Source organism: Labeo rohita, chromosome 8, assembly GCF_022985175.1.
Source record: "Labeo rohita strain BAU-BD-2019 chromosome 8, IGBB_LRoh.1.0, whole genome shotgun sequence".
In the NCBI taxonomy this organism is placed as follows: Eukaryota; Metazoa; Chordata; class Actinopteri; order Cypriniformes; family Cyprinidae; genus Labeo; species Labeo rohita.
This window is the reverse complement of record NC_066876.1, coordinates 28,974,615-28,991,487: the sequence shown is the minus strand read 5'-3', so window position 1 is coordinate 28,991,487 and position 16,873 is coordinate 28,974,615. Positions and strand designations below refer to the sequence as shown.

The 16,873-nt window shown below is 32.2% G+C and overlaps 2 protein-coding genes across 3 annotated transcripts in view; both read right to left on the bottom strand.

Annotated features, from left to right (window-relative positions):
* Positions 1 to 692: 692 nt before the first annotated feature.
* Positions 693 to 11,587, bottom strand: unc45b (unc-45 myosin chaperone B). Its single transcript, XM_051118149.1, has 20 exons — positions 11,462 to 11,587; positions 10,222 to 10,392; positions 10,103 to 10,139; positions 9,824 to 9,999; positions 9,640 to 9,729; positions 9,348 to 9,515; positions 7,856 to 8,021; positions 7,566 to 7,736; positions 7,109 to 7,280; positions 6,713 to 7,013; positions 5,424 to 5,518; positions 4,723 to 4,864; positions 4,457 to 4,597; positions 4,099 to 4,226; positions 3,884 to 3,950; positions 3,684 to 3,797; positions 3,312 to 3,427; positions 1,636 to 1,753; positions 1,377 to 1,532; positions 693 to 1,237 (listed from the first exon to the last, which is right to left on the bottom strand). The coding sequence occupies exons 2-20, from the start codon at positions 10,390 to 10,392 to the stop codon at positions 974 to 976; spliced, it is 2,793 nt and encodes a 930-aa protein (XP_050974106.1). The 5' UTR covers positions 11,462 to 11,587; the 3' UTR covers positions 693 to 973.
* A 2,014-nt stretch (positions 11,588 to 13,601) lies between these two features.
* pip5k1bb (phosphatidylinositol-4-phosphate 5-kinase, type I, beta b) overlaps positions 13,602 to 16,873 on the bottom strand; it is a 54,363-nt gene continuing 51,091 nt past the window's right edge. For both annotated transcript variants that reach the window (XR_007828275.1, XM_051117454.1), the window contains one exon: positions 13,602 to 14,588. Coding sequence is in view for 1 of the 2 variants with exons in the window: in XM_051117454.1 (XP_050973411.1) it covers positions 14,586 to 14,588 (3 nt within the window). In the remaining variant the exon portion in view is untranslated. The remainder of the gene's footprint in view (positions 14,589 to 16,873) is intronic.

Sequence of the window (16,873 nt, the reverse complement as noted above, 5' to 3'; positions counted from 1 at the left end):
AGCACCCTTGCTAAATAAAAATGTTAATTTCTATCATTTCTTTAGCAAAAAAAGTTTTTTTTTTTGAATGGTATATAATGTTACAAAAGCTTTTTATTTCAGATAAAATTTTCTATTCATCAAAGAATCTTGAAAAATGTACTCAACTGTTTTAAATATTGATAGTAATAATAATAAAAAATCTTGAAAAGCAAATCAGCATATTAGAATGATTTCTGAAGGATCATGTGACACTGAAGATTGCTAGATTTGATCACAGGAATGAATAGTTTTAAAATATATTCAAATAGAAAAGTTATTTTAAATATATTAAATTATATACTTGCCGTCACAATGGAAACTAGACATTTGATCATAAAATTAAGCATTTAATATTTCCTAACACATATTATTCAGAGATATAGATTGATAACTGATATTTATATGCATTTTATGTAAGTAGTAAATTTCATCTTACTTCCTGGCCATATCAGCAACTGCACCAAATTGCACAATTTTACTTTTTTGGCCTAAAATTAAGATTTTATATTGGTAATATTATTATTATATTATTATATTGGTAATATTAATAATATTATTATAATTTTCAATAAGCTGTTCCAATGATCAAATTAGTGTGTGTTTATTTGTGGTTTACTTGCACAAATATACCCAAAAGTGGTAATTTTGATCATTTCAGTATGAAGAAATATATTCCATTCATCTTTTCTCCAAAAAAAAAATTTAATCTGTGAATCAAAACTTCACAAGTGCAAATACATGAAATATGAAAGGAGCATGTTAAATAAATACCAACTTCCACTGATCAAACAAACAGCCACACAAACATATAACCTAACAAAAAGAACTATGCTTATCAGTAGAAATTTAAAAAATAAAACATATTGCAAATGGTTTGCAGGCTTTCCACTTTCCCAGAAAGCAGACCATTCTCTATTCGCCTAATGACACGGCACAATGAATTGTTTTCTGTTCAGTTTGAAAACGGTTTGATGAGTCCACTATCCATGGCTCTAGACAAGCAAGCGCGAGCCGCATTAATAGCCTCCTGCTTCTTGGGGTTGTCCTCCAGTTTTGCCACATATGTCAGGATTTCCAGCAGTTCACTTTCAATGAGTTTCTTGGCTAGTGCTTCATCAGCGTCCAGCATGTTACACACTGTCACAAGACCTCTGTGCTGAATTTCAGGGTTGTCATGAATACACAATCTCTGAATGATCTCAAGCCACTGCCCTGTCTGTAGATGATAAAACATAATAGTAAAGTCAGTTATCTTTGGTATGAGTATCTGATAACAGTACTGCAAGAAAACTGTTGTGGTAGATCATACCATGACAAATAAGTCAGACGTGACAGCTGTTGTTAATGATACGTACCACTTTAGTCATTTTAACAGCCAGTTTCTTCTGTGCGGCGGTGAGCATAGCCAATGCACCAGCAGCCGCCCTCTGAAGCTGCTCATCATCTTCACCGCAGAGCAGGACGAGAAGCTTGAGTTTATCATTGCCGTCTTCCAGATATCTGTCTTGGACCTGTTGAAATAAATGAATTTGGTCATTATATTAGTCGTATTTTCATCAAAACCTACAAAAATGCAGTATTTGGTCAGCAGAATGTGTTCTCAGTGGCTCATACCTCTTTGCAGCAGACCAGATTGCACATGCACTCTGTGGCTGCTTGTCTTATTTGTTCGTGTTCCTCAAACATGTAGTTCTCAATCTCTGGAAGAGCTTTTTCTTTTAGGATTTTCACTCTATGGAAATAAAGATAAAGATTTGCATTTCTAGAAGGAAGCAGAAGTGCTTGCAAGGCAGCAAAGAATAATTCACTGTTCCTTTTAAAGATTTGATTCTGGTAAATGAAATGTTTGCCTACAATGTGAGCATGAATCTTGCTTATTGAATTAGAATTTAGCTTTCCATCACTGCAGTGTGGTAGAGCTTGCAGTTCCTCCTTCAGCCCAATGAAGACCTAGAAAGTCATGTCCTGTTTTGCACATTTTGCTCTCATGCCTTGATCTTGGTGTTATTGCACCTACACTACCAGTCAAAAGTTTTTAAACAGTAAGATTTTTAATCTGAATTTATTTGATCCAAAGTATCCAAAGAATACTTTGTATCCAAGAATGCTTTTGTTTGTTTTTAAATGTTTAAATGGTCTCGCTTCCTCCTACCTTTCTGACTTGTTGCCTCTGCCAACCAGAGTTTGTTAACTTTTCCAAAGTCAAAATTAAAATCTAGGGTGATCAAGCTTTTACTATAGCCGCACCTAAACTCTGGAACACGTTACCGATCCATATTAGAACTGCACCGACATTACATATTTTTAAATGTAAGTTAAAAACATATCTATTCAACATAGCATATGACTTGTGATGTTTTTTGTTGTCCGTTGTTTGCTTGGTTTCTACACGTTTTTATAAGTCTTTTAGAACATTGTACAGCACATTGGTCAACTGTAGTTGTTTTGAACTGTGCTCTATAAATAAATTGAGACTTGAGACAAATTACAGCAAAAAACAGTAAAATTGTTTAAAAAACTATTTAAAATAACTGTTCTGTACTTCAATATATTTTATAATGTAATTTATTCCTGTGATCAAAGCTACATTTTCAGCATCATTACTCCAGTCTTCAGTGTCACATGATCCTTCAGAAATTATTCTAATATGCTTAATTGCTGTTCAAGAAACATTTTTTAATATTACTATTATCAATATCTAAAACATTTTTTCAGGATTTCATGAATAGAAAGATTAAAAAAAGATCAGAATTTACCTGAAATAAAAAGCTTTTGTAACATTATACACTATACCATTCAATTCTGGAAAACAAATTATAGAAATTAATACTTTTATTTAGCAAGTGTGCTTTAAATAATGATAAAGATTTCTATTTCAGATAAATACTGTTCTTCTGAACTTTCTATTCATCAAAGAAACCTGAAATTCTACTCTGAATCATAAATGTTTTTGAGCAGCAAATCAGAATATTAGAATGATTTCTGAAGGATCATGTGACCGGAGTAATGAAGCTACAAATTCAGCTTTGAAATCACAGGAATAAATGACATTGTAAAATATATTCAAATAGGAAACAATTTTACTGTTTTTGCTGTACTTTGGATCAAATAAATGCAGGTTTGGTGAGCAGAAGAAACGTCTGACTGTTCAAAAATATTTGACTGGTAGTGTACCTGACATTTTTGCTCTTTTGGTTCTGAATTCTGCCTTTCCCAAATTATTTGCATTTAATATTCAATGTTGCACATCATCACACAATGACAGATGGGACATTTTCTAAGACACTTACCGAAGTTTATCATTCAAGGCAGCCAGATTTGTAAGACCCAGCAGAGCTTCAAAGTTTTCAAGACCATCTCGCTCTGGGTTTAGCAAGGAAACCAGTGGTCGTACAACTTCATATATCTGTTATGGAAAGGACAGATACATGAACAATTTGGCATACATTTTTTATTTTAAATTTTTACATGCTCAAAAAACACCAAAAAATACCCTTATTATTCAAAATAACATGTGATATCATTGTTTTCACTACTGTGCGATGCATACATATCTTCTAACTTCTCACAAAATCTATTTTCAATGCCAATTTCAGCTTTCAAGGCAATTTAGCTTATTCTTCTGGCTTTCACAGTAATAAGCACGTAAAATGTTATCTTACCCTCTCGCCAGGGAAGGCGATTTCAGGGTTGGAGACGGCTGCGATCTTTGCCAGAGCATGGCAGGCCTTTATTTTTCCTTTATCAGTTCCCTCCAGGGCTAATGGGATCAAGGCCTGTTGCAAATAGTAGTAAAAAGTTTCAATTTCACCAAATTTACTTTAGTATCTATTGTGTTTGTGGTTGGTCTGTGGTATTTTACCTTTCCTCCACCTTGAGCTACAATTGTGCCACGATCTTTAATATCATCTGCCAAGGCAAGAAACACTCTGTGTGGACAAAATAGTTAGAGTATTAACTTCAGTAGCATAATAGACAACAAAACATCAGGCCATATTAGATTTTAGAATGGATAGATAATAGATAGATAGATATATAGATATTAGAACAGACTTTTGACCTATTTTTGAGTCTTACCTTGCAAGCATCTCCTTAGTCTGATCAGTCAGGATAGAATTGTCTGCTTTGACCATGACAGCGAGAGCTGATGTGACTCCAGCTTTCAATAGCCTCTTTACTCGCCTTACAATGAAGTCCTTCTTATCCTAAAGCATTAGGGAAATATTTTAAGAAGTATATATTAACTCATCTGGCATAACATTTTGAGCTTTGACAGCAGTGCAAGTCTAACACCATACACTTCATCTAAAACTATTTCAAACTAAATTTTAAATTTTGTATAAGTATTCACCATGCATTAATGAGTATGTACTGAGAAACGACTATTTAACGACTATTGTATAATATTTAATTATACAGGACTCTGTGTAGTTACCTTCGGGTGCTGCTCAGGAACGTGTTGTTTGGAGAACTTGGCCAGCTGCACCATCTCAGGGATGATTTCTTTCTTGTCATAGCTGTTGGTGCAGTTGACCAGGGTGCAGGCGACAGCATACAGGATGGTCTTATCTTTTGACTGTAAGGGAAAAATGTTATATTACACATTTGTACAATTATATGTAAATCTCTATTAAGCCATATGGATAAAAAAAATCACAATTGGCAAAGTTGGTCAGGTTAATTCAGTCCTACAACACACACCTTGGCAAGTTCAAACATGGCCCTCATGGCTGCTTCATCCTCAACAAAGTCATCTTTTACATCAGCATCATTGGTAAGGTAAGCCAAACCTTCAACGGCCCATTTCCTGGTACGCACATCAAGTGTAGGGTTGCAGAGCCACCTGGAATAAACCAAATCTAGTTGAAAACAGTATAACCCCATAACATCTGCATGAAGCGATTACAAACAAAGCAAACACTAAATAGGCACTGTTGACAATGTAAATGAGGGGGGGTCATGTTTTCTATTTTAGTGGATTTAAATTTTGAGTTTTAAAAGTTGCACACTACACTACCATCCAAAAGTTTGGGGTTGTTATGATTTTTTTTTAATGTTTCTGAAAGAAGTCTCTTAAATTCAAAATGACTGTTTTCTATTTGTAATTGTAAATTCTAAAATGTAATTTATGTCTGTGATGAAAAGCTGAATTTTCAGCATCATTACTCCAGTCTTCAGTGTCACATGATCCTTCAGAAATCATTCTAATATGCTGATTTGTGTTAAAATGTTGAAAATAGAATTGTGCTGCTTAATATATTTGTAGAAACCATGCTTCTTTTCAAGATTCTTTGATGAACAGAAAGTAAAAAAATGCATTTATGTGAAATATAAATATATAATATACAATTTAATTTCTAATGATATGAGCTTGTCAAATAAAAGAAAGTGAGCATTCTTACTTTCTGCACTGCTTGGCCAGTTTCTCAGTGGAGCCCTCAGCAAACTGTCTCATGCTGTAATCATCTCCTCCAGCGGATCCCAGTTTACACAGACCCTGAGAAAAGAAATCGGACATTTATGTTAAATATGCAAAATACCACAAATGCTCTCATTTAATAACTAATGAACACTACAAACTAGGGATGTAACAATATCAAACACAATACGATAATATCGCGATATGAAGTCCACGATACGATGTTTATTGCAATATTTCAAAAAAAGACAAATAAAGAAGTGGAAAAAATTAAAATTAGTACATTTTAAATTTAAATTATTCTATCTAATGCACTTTGAGAGTTCCAACCCATGTTCTTAACTAAGAAAACTTAAGTCAGTGAATTTACTTGTACCTGAACTTTAAAAGGAACTCTTTTTATTTGTGATATACTGTCTCAGTCTAAATTACATTCACACTTAACCTTTGGTTAAGGTTAGGGTAAGTTGTGGGGTAGGTTTGGGTTAGCATTGTTTGTAGCATAGTGTAGGAAATCAACACTGTGACACAACCAATAAAACCTTTAGAATCAGCTGTGGGGTGGAGTTTGCGCTGAAGTGGATTGGGGGAAAAATTTGCGCATGTGTATCATGTGCCTGTCTGTCAATGGGAGGAAGCCACGCCCCCTTTTTTGGAGCTCCCACCCCGTTTTGGAGTTCCCGCCCCCATTTGAAGATCTCCAGGCTGCAGTTATATCCTTCTCGTTAAGGTGGGCTGCAGTCGAACACAGGCTGGTACGTACCTGTACACTGTAAAATCATGTTTATACTTTAACCCTTAGCGTACCATGAGTTTTTCTGCCCTTCCGAGCCGCCGGTGTTTGCTGCCCTGTGCCCTCCCAAATTTCCCCCCAGCACCGAACGCGATTTCCCTCGTGCATCGGGAGTACCAGCAGTTTGAACGACATCATCAGAGCCATAAAAATAATGTTATCAGACATCAGATTAAAAGCATTAAGTCCCAGGAAAATCTGTCAAATCTCTGCCTATTTCAACAAAAAGAAACACTTTTTTTGTGTTATAAATGAATAAAATAATACTTATTTATATGAAGAAGTGATGGGGGGTGCCCCAGTAAAGCTCTAGGTGTAGCAACGCCCCTGTGTGCTTTCGGTTTTAGGTCATTTGACAAATACTGTCCCAAAGCATAAAGCCCCAAAACACAACTTTAAAGACCTTTTATGTTAGAATAAGAAGTTTAAATTTATTTTAAAAACTACACTTTTGAATAGTGTGTAAAGTGTCTGCTTACCACAAGGGCTCTGATCTTGATCTTCTCATTTTTAGTTTTCTTATACATGTCCTTCAGCAGAGACACTCCATTGCTGATGAAGAAAGAGGCTTTGCTGGTTTTGGTGGATGCGTGAATGAGCGCCTCCACTGCTACCAACTGATCCACTTCACGCTCGGATCCGCAAAGGGCCACCATCATCTCCATAACACCCTGACGACCCGAAAGGACATTGCCCACGTCGAAAGGTCCCTGTAGAATACCTGACAGAGTATTGATGGCGTGGATGTTTTTGTCCATGTCATTGGGGTCAAACTTGCTCCTGTTGATGGAAACAAACGACATTTAGTATAGGATGTATAATTCCAAATGTATGTTTATATGCAGTCGTAACTGTGTGGTAAAAGCGAGACTTACTTAATGTACTCATCGCAGATATCTCTGAAGTTATCTCTCTCAGGATCACAGCGCAAGTCATCGTAGAGCTTGTTGAGGAGAACGCTAGCAATCAGCTGAGTGTTTTCAGTCAACGGCAACTGATCCGGAAGATCTGGAACCTGACCGCACACCTTCAGAATCTTCCTCAGGCCTATTTTTGAGACATTTTATATATAAACATTACATTAAATCATGTCATTTCCATCCTCCTAGAAGAACAAATCATTATTCACCTTATATTCTAAATTCAAGAAATGTATCATACATATGCAAACAGCACATATTCTGGGTGGCTTTCTAATCATATTAAGATGGCATTTATATTAGAAAAAGGCTATGAAAGAAAGGTTGTGCAGAAAGCCCTTGGATGGATGGATATGCTTTGGGCATCTTTTATGCAAATACCTCTATACCTCTATAATGATTGATAACATACCATGGTCAATGGTGAAAAGGGCTTTGGAGTTATCAGTGTTTTTCTTGTCTTTCCTTGGCACATTCCTGGTCAGGAGGTTTAGGGCCTGGTCTCGGCCGTGTCCAGACACCTTTTTGCTTGCGATCATTTCCAACAAAGCAAGCAGAATATCCTTCAAGTCCTTACTGGAGTCTGCCGGTCATCGGACAAGAGCAAGAAGGTCGGAAATGAGATTGCAGTTTTAATACGAATGATCTCAGTCTTCAAAACTGTTGCTCTGAATTTATATTTGTTCAGATGTCTTCTCTTACCGAGCACAAGGGCCTCTTCTTTGCCATAATTTCTACTGTCTCCTCCAGACAGGGAGTCATAGACACACTGGAACAGGTTTGCAGTGGCCAGCGCGATCTCCTCATTATCTACAGCCATGATGCTGCAGAGTTTGCTTATTCCCACTGTGTGGATGATGGCAGTTGCCTTTAAACGCAAAACATATTATCGACACATGCATTTTTAAACAAATGGTCACAAATGCAGAAAAATATATAGAACTGCACCAAGAAGAATGATGTTCCTTGAAAACCCATGGAATTAAAATGGGTGTTTTGTGGCCTGTTAACTTATCACTTTTATTGTATGCGTCATTGCATTAAAAAAAATATTTTTAAAAGTATTTTTATTGTTATATATAATGTTATATATAATAAATAATTATATTATATTATAAAACTTTATTCTTATTAATTAACAAATTCAAAAAACTCTATTCTTTATTTTATTCTTTATTGCATAAACTAAGAAAAGTATTTTAGTCAGTATTTTTGTCTTGTTTCACAGGAAAATAAAAAAAACTACATTAAAATAATAAATACATTTATATAATATAGTATCTTAATATGTGCATTATATTATATTATATTATATTATATTATATTATAGTTTTCTAATAATTAATAATTAGTTTTTAAATTCTGAGAATATGTTGATTTAAGGATGTTTGTCTTCCCCCCCCCAAAAATAAGAAAATTAATTTTGACAACTTTTTTTAAGTGGCATTCTTTTATTCTATTCTTTATTGCATAACAAAAATATTTTAGTCAGCATTTTTGTCTTATTTTTCAGGAAAATAAAAATCACTCAATTAAAATAATAAATACAGTTATGTAATACAGTCTCAATATAGTCTTAATACGAGCACAAATTATATTAATTACATTATATTATATTTATTATTATATTAATTTATAAAAGTTTATTCTTAATAATTAACAAATTCAGAGAATATGTTGATTTAAGGATGCTTGTCTTACAAGAATAAGAAAATTAATTTTGACGATTTAGTTTTGTTTTGTGGCCTTTATTGTATTCTGTATTATTTATCTATTTTTTATTCTATTCTTTATTGCATAAACTAACAAAAATACTTTATTTTTGTCTTGTTTTTAAATTAATAAAATTAAAATAATAAATACATTTATATAATACAGTATATTAATATGAGCATGAACTATATTATATTATTTTATATCATATTTTTCCCTAATAATTTATAATCAAATCAGTAAATTCTGAGAATATGTTGATTTAGGGACATTTTCTTATCCACAAAAATTAGTAAATTCATTTTGAAATTTTACTAAAAAAATAATACTAATTCATTTAATATAAATTCTGAAATCAAGTCTCAATATATTAATATACATGCATATTTATATTTACACACCTAAATGGTGCAATTTTGTGAGAATGTTTAAATATGTTAAGGGAAAAAGATTAGAAAATGATTATTGTGCTGTTCCTCACCCTTGCTCTGTGGCCTGTGCACATTCCTGACAGGGTTCGGATGGCAGCCAGAATCATCTCAGGTTTTCCTGTGTCAATGAGTTGCACGAGTAAAGGCACACCGTTGTTCTGGAATATTCTCTCTGCACCCGCGTCCTCTCTGGCCAGGACAATCAGATTGTTGGCAGCCTAGTGGACCCAACAAACACGTCGTTCAGTTTTACTAAGAAATATGTGACTGCGTTTAACATTAATTAAGCTTTTGCTTTAATGCCCTAAGCTAAAACTGAGCAGGATAGAAAAATGTTCAAACCTTTTCTAGCTTTTCCTTATCTGATTCCTCTGAAAATAAGATGTCAAACATGTTCTGTACTCTGGAGTCTGTTGAGAAGGTTGTTTTCAGCTGTGGGGAAAATCAGATACGCTCTTTAGAAATACAGATGCGTGACTGCGTGTTATGTGAACTCAAAACGTATCTTAACAGAAATGATCATCACCTTCTGTTGGATCTCAGCTCCGAGCCTTCTGAGGGTCTCAAGGAAAGTCTTGTTTTTAGGCTCCAAGGTTGCACATCTCTGAACGTCCTTAAAGGCCATGTCTAGTTTGCCAAGCTTCTCCAGCGCTTGACATCTCCTGTACAGAGCCTTGATGTCGGCGGCATCCACATCGATAGCTGCAATTGTTCGGAAGAAATTATTTTTATTGGATCATTAGTAACACGTTGCTGTTTGATGGTATAATGAGCCTGAAGCCAGTACAAAAATATTACTAAATACCTTTAGTGGCATCTGATACAGCATTGCTATAATTTTCCTGGAAAACAAAACACTGAATGAAATTCATGCAGAAATATGATGCGTTTTATATAGGCTAGTACTGTGTAAAGGATTCTTACCTTTTTTAGGAAACAGGCGGATCTGTTCCTATAGATGACTGCCAGTGCTTTCTTGTCTTTACAAGACTTAATGGCTTTAGTGTAGCAGTCAATGGCTTTGTCGATTTCTCCAGCCTGGAAGTGCTTGTTGCCCTCTTCCTTTAACTGAACTGGATCTGCGATTTCTCCCATCTAATAGAGAATGTTACAGTTTAAAGGTAATTAATATTGTTCACATGCAAGTCAAATTCATTCAAATGTTACATTTAAATTGATCTTGATTGCACTTTCAGACAATAATCTTTCACACACAGCATTAGTCTTTAAAATATGTAATTATTATTAGTAGAATCACTTTTTTTACCACTTAAAATATATATACACATATAAATATGTATAATATATACAAAAAATGTTATGTGACATCTACCACATTATGTTGTTTTGTATATAATAAATATTATTTGAGACATGACTAAATGTGACGTGACATTTTTAGACTGAAATGTTGTTTAAACATGCAAATAATGCATTATCAAATTAAATATGCACTCATATGCATACATTTCAAGAAGAGAAATTTGAACATTGGATTAAGCCAGGGTTAAAAATCCTCTCTGTCTTTTTTTGACATTATAATTTACAGAGGGGATATTACTAGATTTTCCTTTTTATGACTCCACAAATCAGAAAATATTGCCAACAGACATAATAATGAGTAATATAATGATGAATTCATGATAATGAATGAAAATCAGTTTTTAATACCATAATAATGTATAAAATCAGCAGAAGTGCAGATTTCTGGCTCAGTGCATGAGAAAAAAAAGCACTTAAAAGCTTATTTTGAATGTTTTTTTTTTCTACTAGAAAATCTCAAAATTGATCAGTGCATGAAAAATGCGTTCTTGCATTAATTACAGACTTTTAATCCTAACACATTAATTGCAAACATTCAAACGTAGCACATCGAAACATGTTCAAACTTACTTTTCAGGTTCCTTTACTTTCCTTTTCCTTTCTTCCAGTGTTCTCAAGAAAATGGTCAAGCACATGTTATCTCTGACTTTAAATGTCTGACCCTCATGCCTTATTTGGGCAACAGTGTGGCCTCTTATGAGGTCCTACCTCTACAATGCTGAACGCAATCAATGGCAACTTCTGTTATCTATTATAGCCATATTCTCTATTTTGACCACTGTAACTCCATAAATTATGCATTCAGAAACAAGCAATCATGCATGTGATTATAATTACGTACCGTCACTGAAATCGATTCTGCGTCGTCTTTAGAGGAAAGTTTGTCCTAGTGTGGTTTCTTGTCGTTTGGGTTTATCACTTGTAACAGCCCCCCAAGAGTCACTTATATATATATCTTACACATTGGGGGGAACATACCAGGATAACGGATGGATCCATTGTATTATGAGGGGTGGAGAGGTCTTCATCCACAACACCTGTTCATACAAATGCATTATGCATTTTACCAGTGACAACCTGAGATTACACAATCTTGGTTTGTCGCTATTCCAAATTACGCTGCTTGTTTATTCCCGTGATTTTAGATTAATTTTAGTTTGTAAATGAGTGGACACCCCTTATATCAGTGAAATGGGCCCTCTCTGATATGGTCTATTTAGGGAGAGAGAATGACAGCTGAGAAATCAGTAGCAAATGTCCAGAACCGGCCGGTGGGAGGGGGAGGAGGTGTGTGTCCCAACAGCTGGTGCGGTGGAGCTTTGACTGGTACTTTCTAGAATGGAAGAACTCTCGAAGATAGGAGTGAAGAACTGGGGGAAGGTGTTAGAATCATAACAAAACATCCTGCGAACTTCTGGGTGGTGCTGGTGAGTGACACCGGTATGTTTATATTGGGTCAGAACATACTGACAGCCTACTAAAAGTGCTGACAACACTACTACATTATTACTACGTTATATATTATGCACAATTATAAATTATTATTTTTAAAAATACTAAAGATTTCTAAAGACCCCAGTGAGGTAAAAACGCAACTTCTACAGAAAAAAAATAATATATATATTTTTTTACTTTTTGTTCAGTATATTCAAAGTAATTGATATAAAATCACTACAAATGCCCTGTTGTCATCCTGTTATTATAAAAAAGTTTTTACCATGTTGCAAATTAAGATTATTAATTTACAAATAAATGCCATTTCATTCTTTCTACTCAAAATGTCATGTTTAATTCAAAGTCAGTCTGTTACTTTCCAGTGTAATTATTTGTCAAATTTACTAGCAATTTCTGAGTTCAAACTGTTTCACCAAACTGTATTCACCTCATTCTTCAACGCAGAAGGGCTGAAGTCAAGACTTCCGGTTCATTTGGTGAAATAGCGAGAACAATAACATTATAACAACGTGCAGTACCCTGGTGAAAAAACAGCATATGCTGGTAAGGTAGGTTTTGATGCTGGTTCATGCTGGTCCTTGCCCAGCAACATGACCAGCAAAAACCAGCAAAGGACCAGCTTAAACCAGCATCAAAACTTACCTAACCAGCATTCCAGCATCAAAACAAACCTACCAGCATATGCTGGTTTTTTCACCAGGGTAAACAGTAAAACTGTTATATAATACATTAAAATAACATGGTAAGACACACCAATTTGCAATATAAAGCAGCAAAACAAGCTATTTTGTACAGCTAAAATAGCTTGAGGCAGATGAAACCGGAAGCCAGATCCATAACATTTACAAATCGCCGCTCCCGCTCTTAGGGCGAAAATAAGGCAACAAATAATAATGAGATATTTTAACTGACAATCCTGATATTGACATCTAAGTAAGCAGGGTGGCAATATAACATCAGTGCGCTACTGTTTAGGGTCAGTATTTTTCGCCCTAGAAATTAATACTTTTCTTCAGCAAACATAAAATCGATAATAAATGACAGAAATATACATTTATTATATGTAAAATTAATTTCTGTTTTAAATAAATCGTGTTTGACATTTCTATTCATCAAATAATGTTTCTTGAGTACCAAATCATATTACAACAATTTCTGAAGGATCATGTGACATTGAAAACTGAGTAATGATGCTGAAAATTCAGCTTTGCATCACAGGAATTAATTACTTTTGAAAATATATTCAAATAGAACACAGTTATTTTAAATGGTAATAATATTTTACAGTATTACTGTTTTTACTGTATTTTTAATCAAATAAATGCATCCTTGGTGAGCATAAGAGAAATATTTTAAAATATAAAAATATTACTGACCCCAAACATTTGAATGTTAGTGCATACTGTATAAAGCACAATTTAATAGAGGTGAAATATATACAGATATATATACAGATACAGATAATAGTCACAATAATCTCAAAATGGCCAAATACCGGCTGAGATGAACTTAACACCAACACAAAGTTAATTTATAATAACGATTTAATAAATTATGGCCTCAAAACAAACAAAGGTGCAATAATAATATTCAAAAGACAGTTCTGACATGGCGTTTAAAATCAGAAGCGCACTAGCATCTAACATCAAGCGGTCATTTGGACGCCTCTAGGAAAGGATCTCCTGAGAGAATGTATACGCATGTATGAAACTCACCCGTCCCCTCGTGAAAGACTGACTTCTCATCTGCATTTTAGCACATAAAAACATTCTGGCATCTGGATATATGTAAATGATGCACATCACTGATGCGAATCACACTCTTGATTATCAGGAGCTGATGTACCAGCATAGATCTGAGCATGACTGAAGTTACACAGTGAAAGACACTCCTACATTTACAGTACATGACACATTTGTGATCATAAGAGATGTCTGAGCGCTACAGTCACACATCTGTTGTTTCCTAGAAACTGTGTTTGTTTGGAAATATAACGTCAGGATTATTACTCCAGTGAGGAGAACTACGATAACACACACTTGTATAATGTATGAAAATTGCACATTGAAAAATATCTGAGTTTAAATCGCCAAGCATTGCATCTAGGTCGCTAAAGACTAGATCCTTTAAGAGGTAAAGAGGATAGCTGTTAGAAACCATCTTTGCATATCAAAGGAGCGTAATTATTGCAAAACAATGATTGATGTGACGTGACATCTGTCTTCAGTCTGATCTCAGAGCTGCCTGTAATGTAAGGGCTACTAAAGCACGATCAGCATTTGGTTACAGATGTCCATGAATCTGAACTCTTGTAGCCATAGTCCCTTCGATCTGTCCGAGGAAATCTTTAGCACTGTGATCTGATGAACAGATGCATGTTTGTAGATGTTGTATTGGCAAATGTTTTCTTTGTTTGGCCGCAGGTGGCGCTCTCGCCACATGAGGATCCGGAGGACTACAGAAGCAGGTGATAGGGAGGGTAGAGATGAAGGTTCATCCCATTTTGCTTCTTACTGGAAAAAAGAGATCAACAGTATGATCAATGTTTATGGCAGTCGCAAGTTATTAGTTTCAGTATAACTTTCATAGTGTATTTTTAAAAAGTATATTTAATTTAATGTAATATAAACAATTGTAATAATCTGGTATTTATATATTTATAATGCTATAATTATCAATATTTTTAATATTAGTATATTATATTATTTTATATTAATTTATTAATACTTATAAATATCAGATTCATTTCTGAAGCTTATTTATTTTATATTACAAGGTTTTTTTTTACTTTCACAATATTTAAAAAATGTAATAATCTTCAGAATATTTTAATATTTATGAATATTTTAATTATTATCTTATAATTTGTAAATATTTTAATATATTAAATTCTACTATTATTTATTATTATTATAATTATTATTATTAATATTATTATTATTACTACTATTATACTTTTGCAAGATAATATAAAAACTATATATATATATATTTGTTTGTGTGTGTGTGTGTGTTTTATTATATTATATTACATAAATATAATTTATAAATGTTTATAAATATCAGACTCAATTTTGTAAGTTATTATTTATATAGAAAAAGAAGTAAGGGATAATGCAGGGTTAGCTGGTCAATAATACAAATTACAAAACGGACAGTATATTTTAAAACTTCACATTCTGATATTTCCAAATATTCATGAATATTTTAATTATTATGTTATAATTTGTAAATATTTATAATATTTAATTCTGAAAGTTATTATTTTTTATTATGATTATTATTATATTACAAATGTTATTCTTTTTTATTTATTAATAAAAAAAAATTAAATTATAAGTTGTAATACTGACTGACTAGCCTTACCCCTTATTTATATAGTAACTATAAACTGATATTTATAAAATATTTATAAAATATAAAGGTTAGTCAATAATACAAATTATAATTAAAAAATATTATTATTACTATTAAACTTCTGTAATATAATATAAATATTAACTTGGAATTTAATTTGATATTTATACATTATAATGATATAGGATTAAAATATAATAACATAAATATTAAAAAAATATTAATGTACATGTTTATTATATTACATAATTCTAATTTATAAATGTTTATGAATATCAGATTAAATTCCTAAAGTTATTATTTATATATAACAATTTGTAAATATTTATAATATATTAAATTCAGACAGTTAAATTATAAACTATAAATTTATATTTTATATTATAAATTTATATTTATAATTGAAATTATAAAGTTGTAATACTGACTGGCTAGTCGTACTCCTTATTTATAAAGTAACTATAAATATTTATAAAATTCAGGAATAAGTCAATATTACAAATTATAATATTTTATTATTATTATTAATATTATTATTATATCATTAATTTAATCTGATATTTATACATTACAATTATATAAAAATGTAAATATAATAACACTGATATATATTAATTTCTATTAATTAATTAATATTATATTAATTTCTATTTATAAATATTTATAAATATTTGAATTATTATGTTGTACTTTGTAAATATTTATAATATATTTAATTCTGAAAGTTATTACAAATGTTATTCTTTTTTATTTATTATTAAAACTGTTATTAAATTATAAGTTGTTATACTGACTGACTAGTGTTATTCCGTATTTGATCTGATATTTATAAAAATCAGATATACGGTTAGTCAGCCAAAAAATAAAATTATAATTAAAATTATTATTATTGTTATTATTATATATTATTATTATATTATAATGATATAAGAGTTCAAATATAATAACATTAATATAAAAATACTAATATATGTTCATTATTATTTTACATGATTATAATTTATAAATGTTTATAAATATCTGTTTAAATTCAGAAAGTTATTATTTATATATAAAAAAATTTATTATAAAAAGTAAATGTTAGTTGGTCAGTATTACAAATTACAAAATGTATAGTTGTATAACTGAATGCTTATTGGTCAAAACCCAAAATATGAACTACTATAACAATTATGCTGGAAATGACCAATCAGAATCAACTATACCAGACTGCCATGCTATAAACAGATATTTTAATAATTTTTGACAATATCACTGCAGATTTGAAAGACTTTATGCAGGGTAGACATCATATTTAATTTAATTTAATTTAATGTGAGTGAAAATAAGGCTGTGAGGGATAAAAGTATAGTGTACCATGGTATTAATAATTGGTTGTGCACCATGGTTGTGTACCACTGGTATTGATAATTAAGTCAATGAAACACTGAAAATAATTGCA

Bases quoted from the DNA above. Each gene is read 5' to 3' on its own strand.
- unc45b (XM_051118149.1), bottom strand. From the start codon at position 10,392: ATGGGAGAAATCGCAGATCCAGTTCAGTTAAAGGAAGAGGGCAACAAG. The intron at 4,598-4,722 runs GTGTGTGTTGTA...TTTCCCTTACAG, and splicing joins CCATGTTTGAACTTGCCAAG to TCAAAAGATAAGACCATCCT. The intron at 1,238-1,376 runs GTACGTATCATT...TATCATCTACAG, and splicing joins CTGTTAAAATGACTAAAGTG to ACAGGGCAGTGGCTTGAGAT.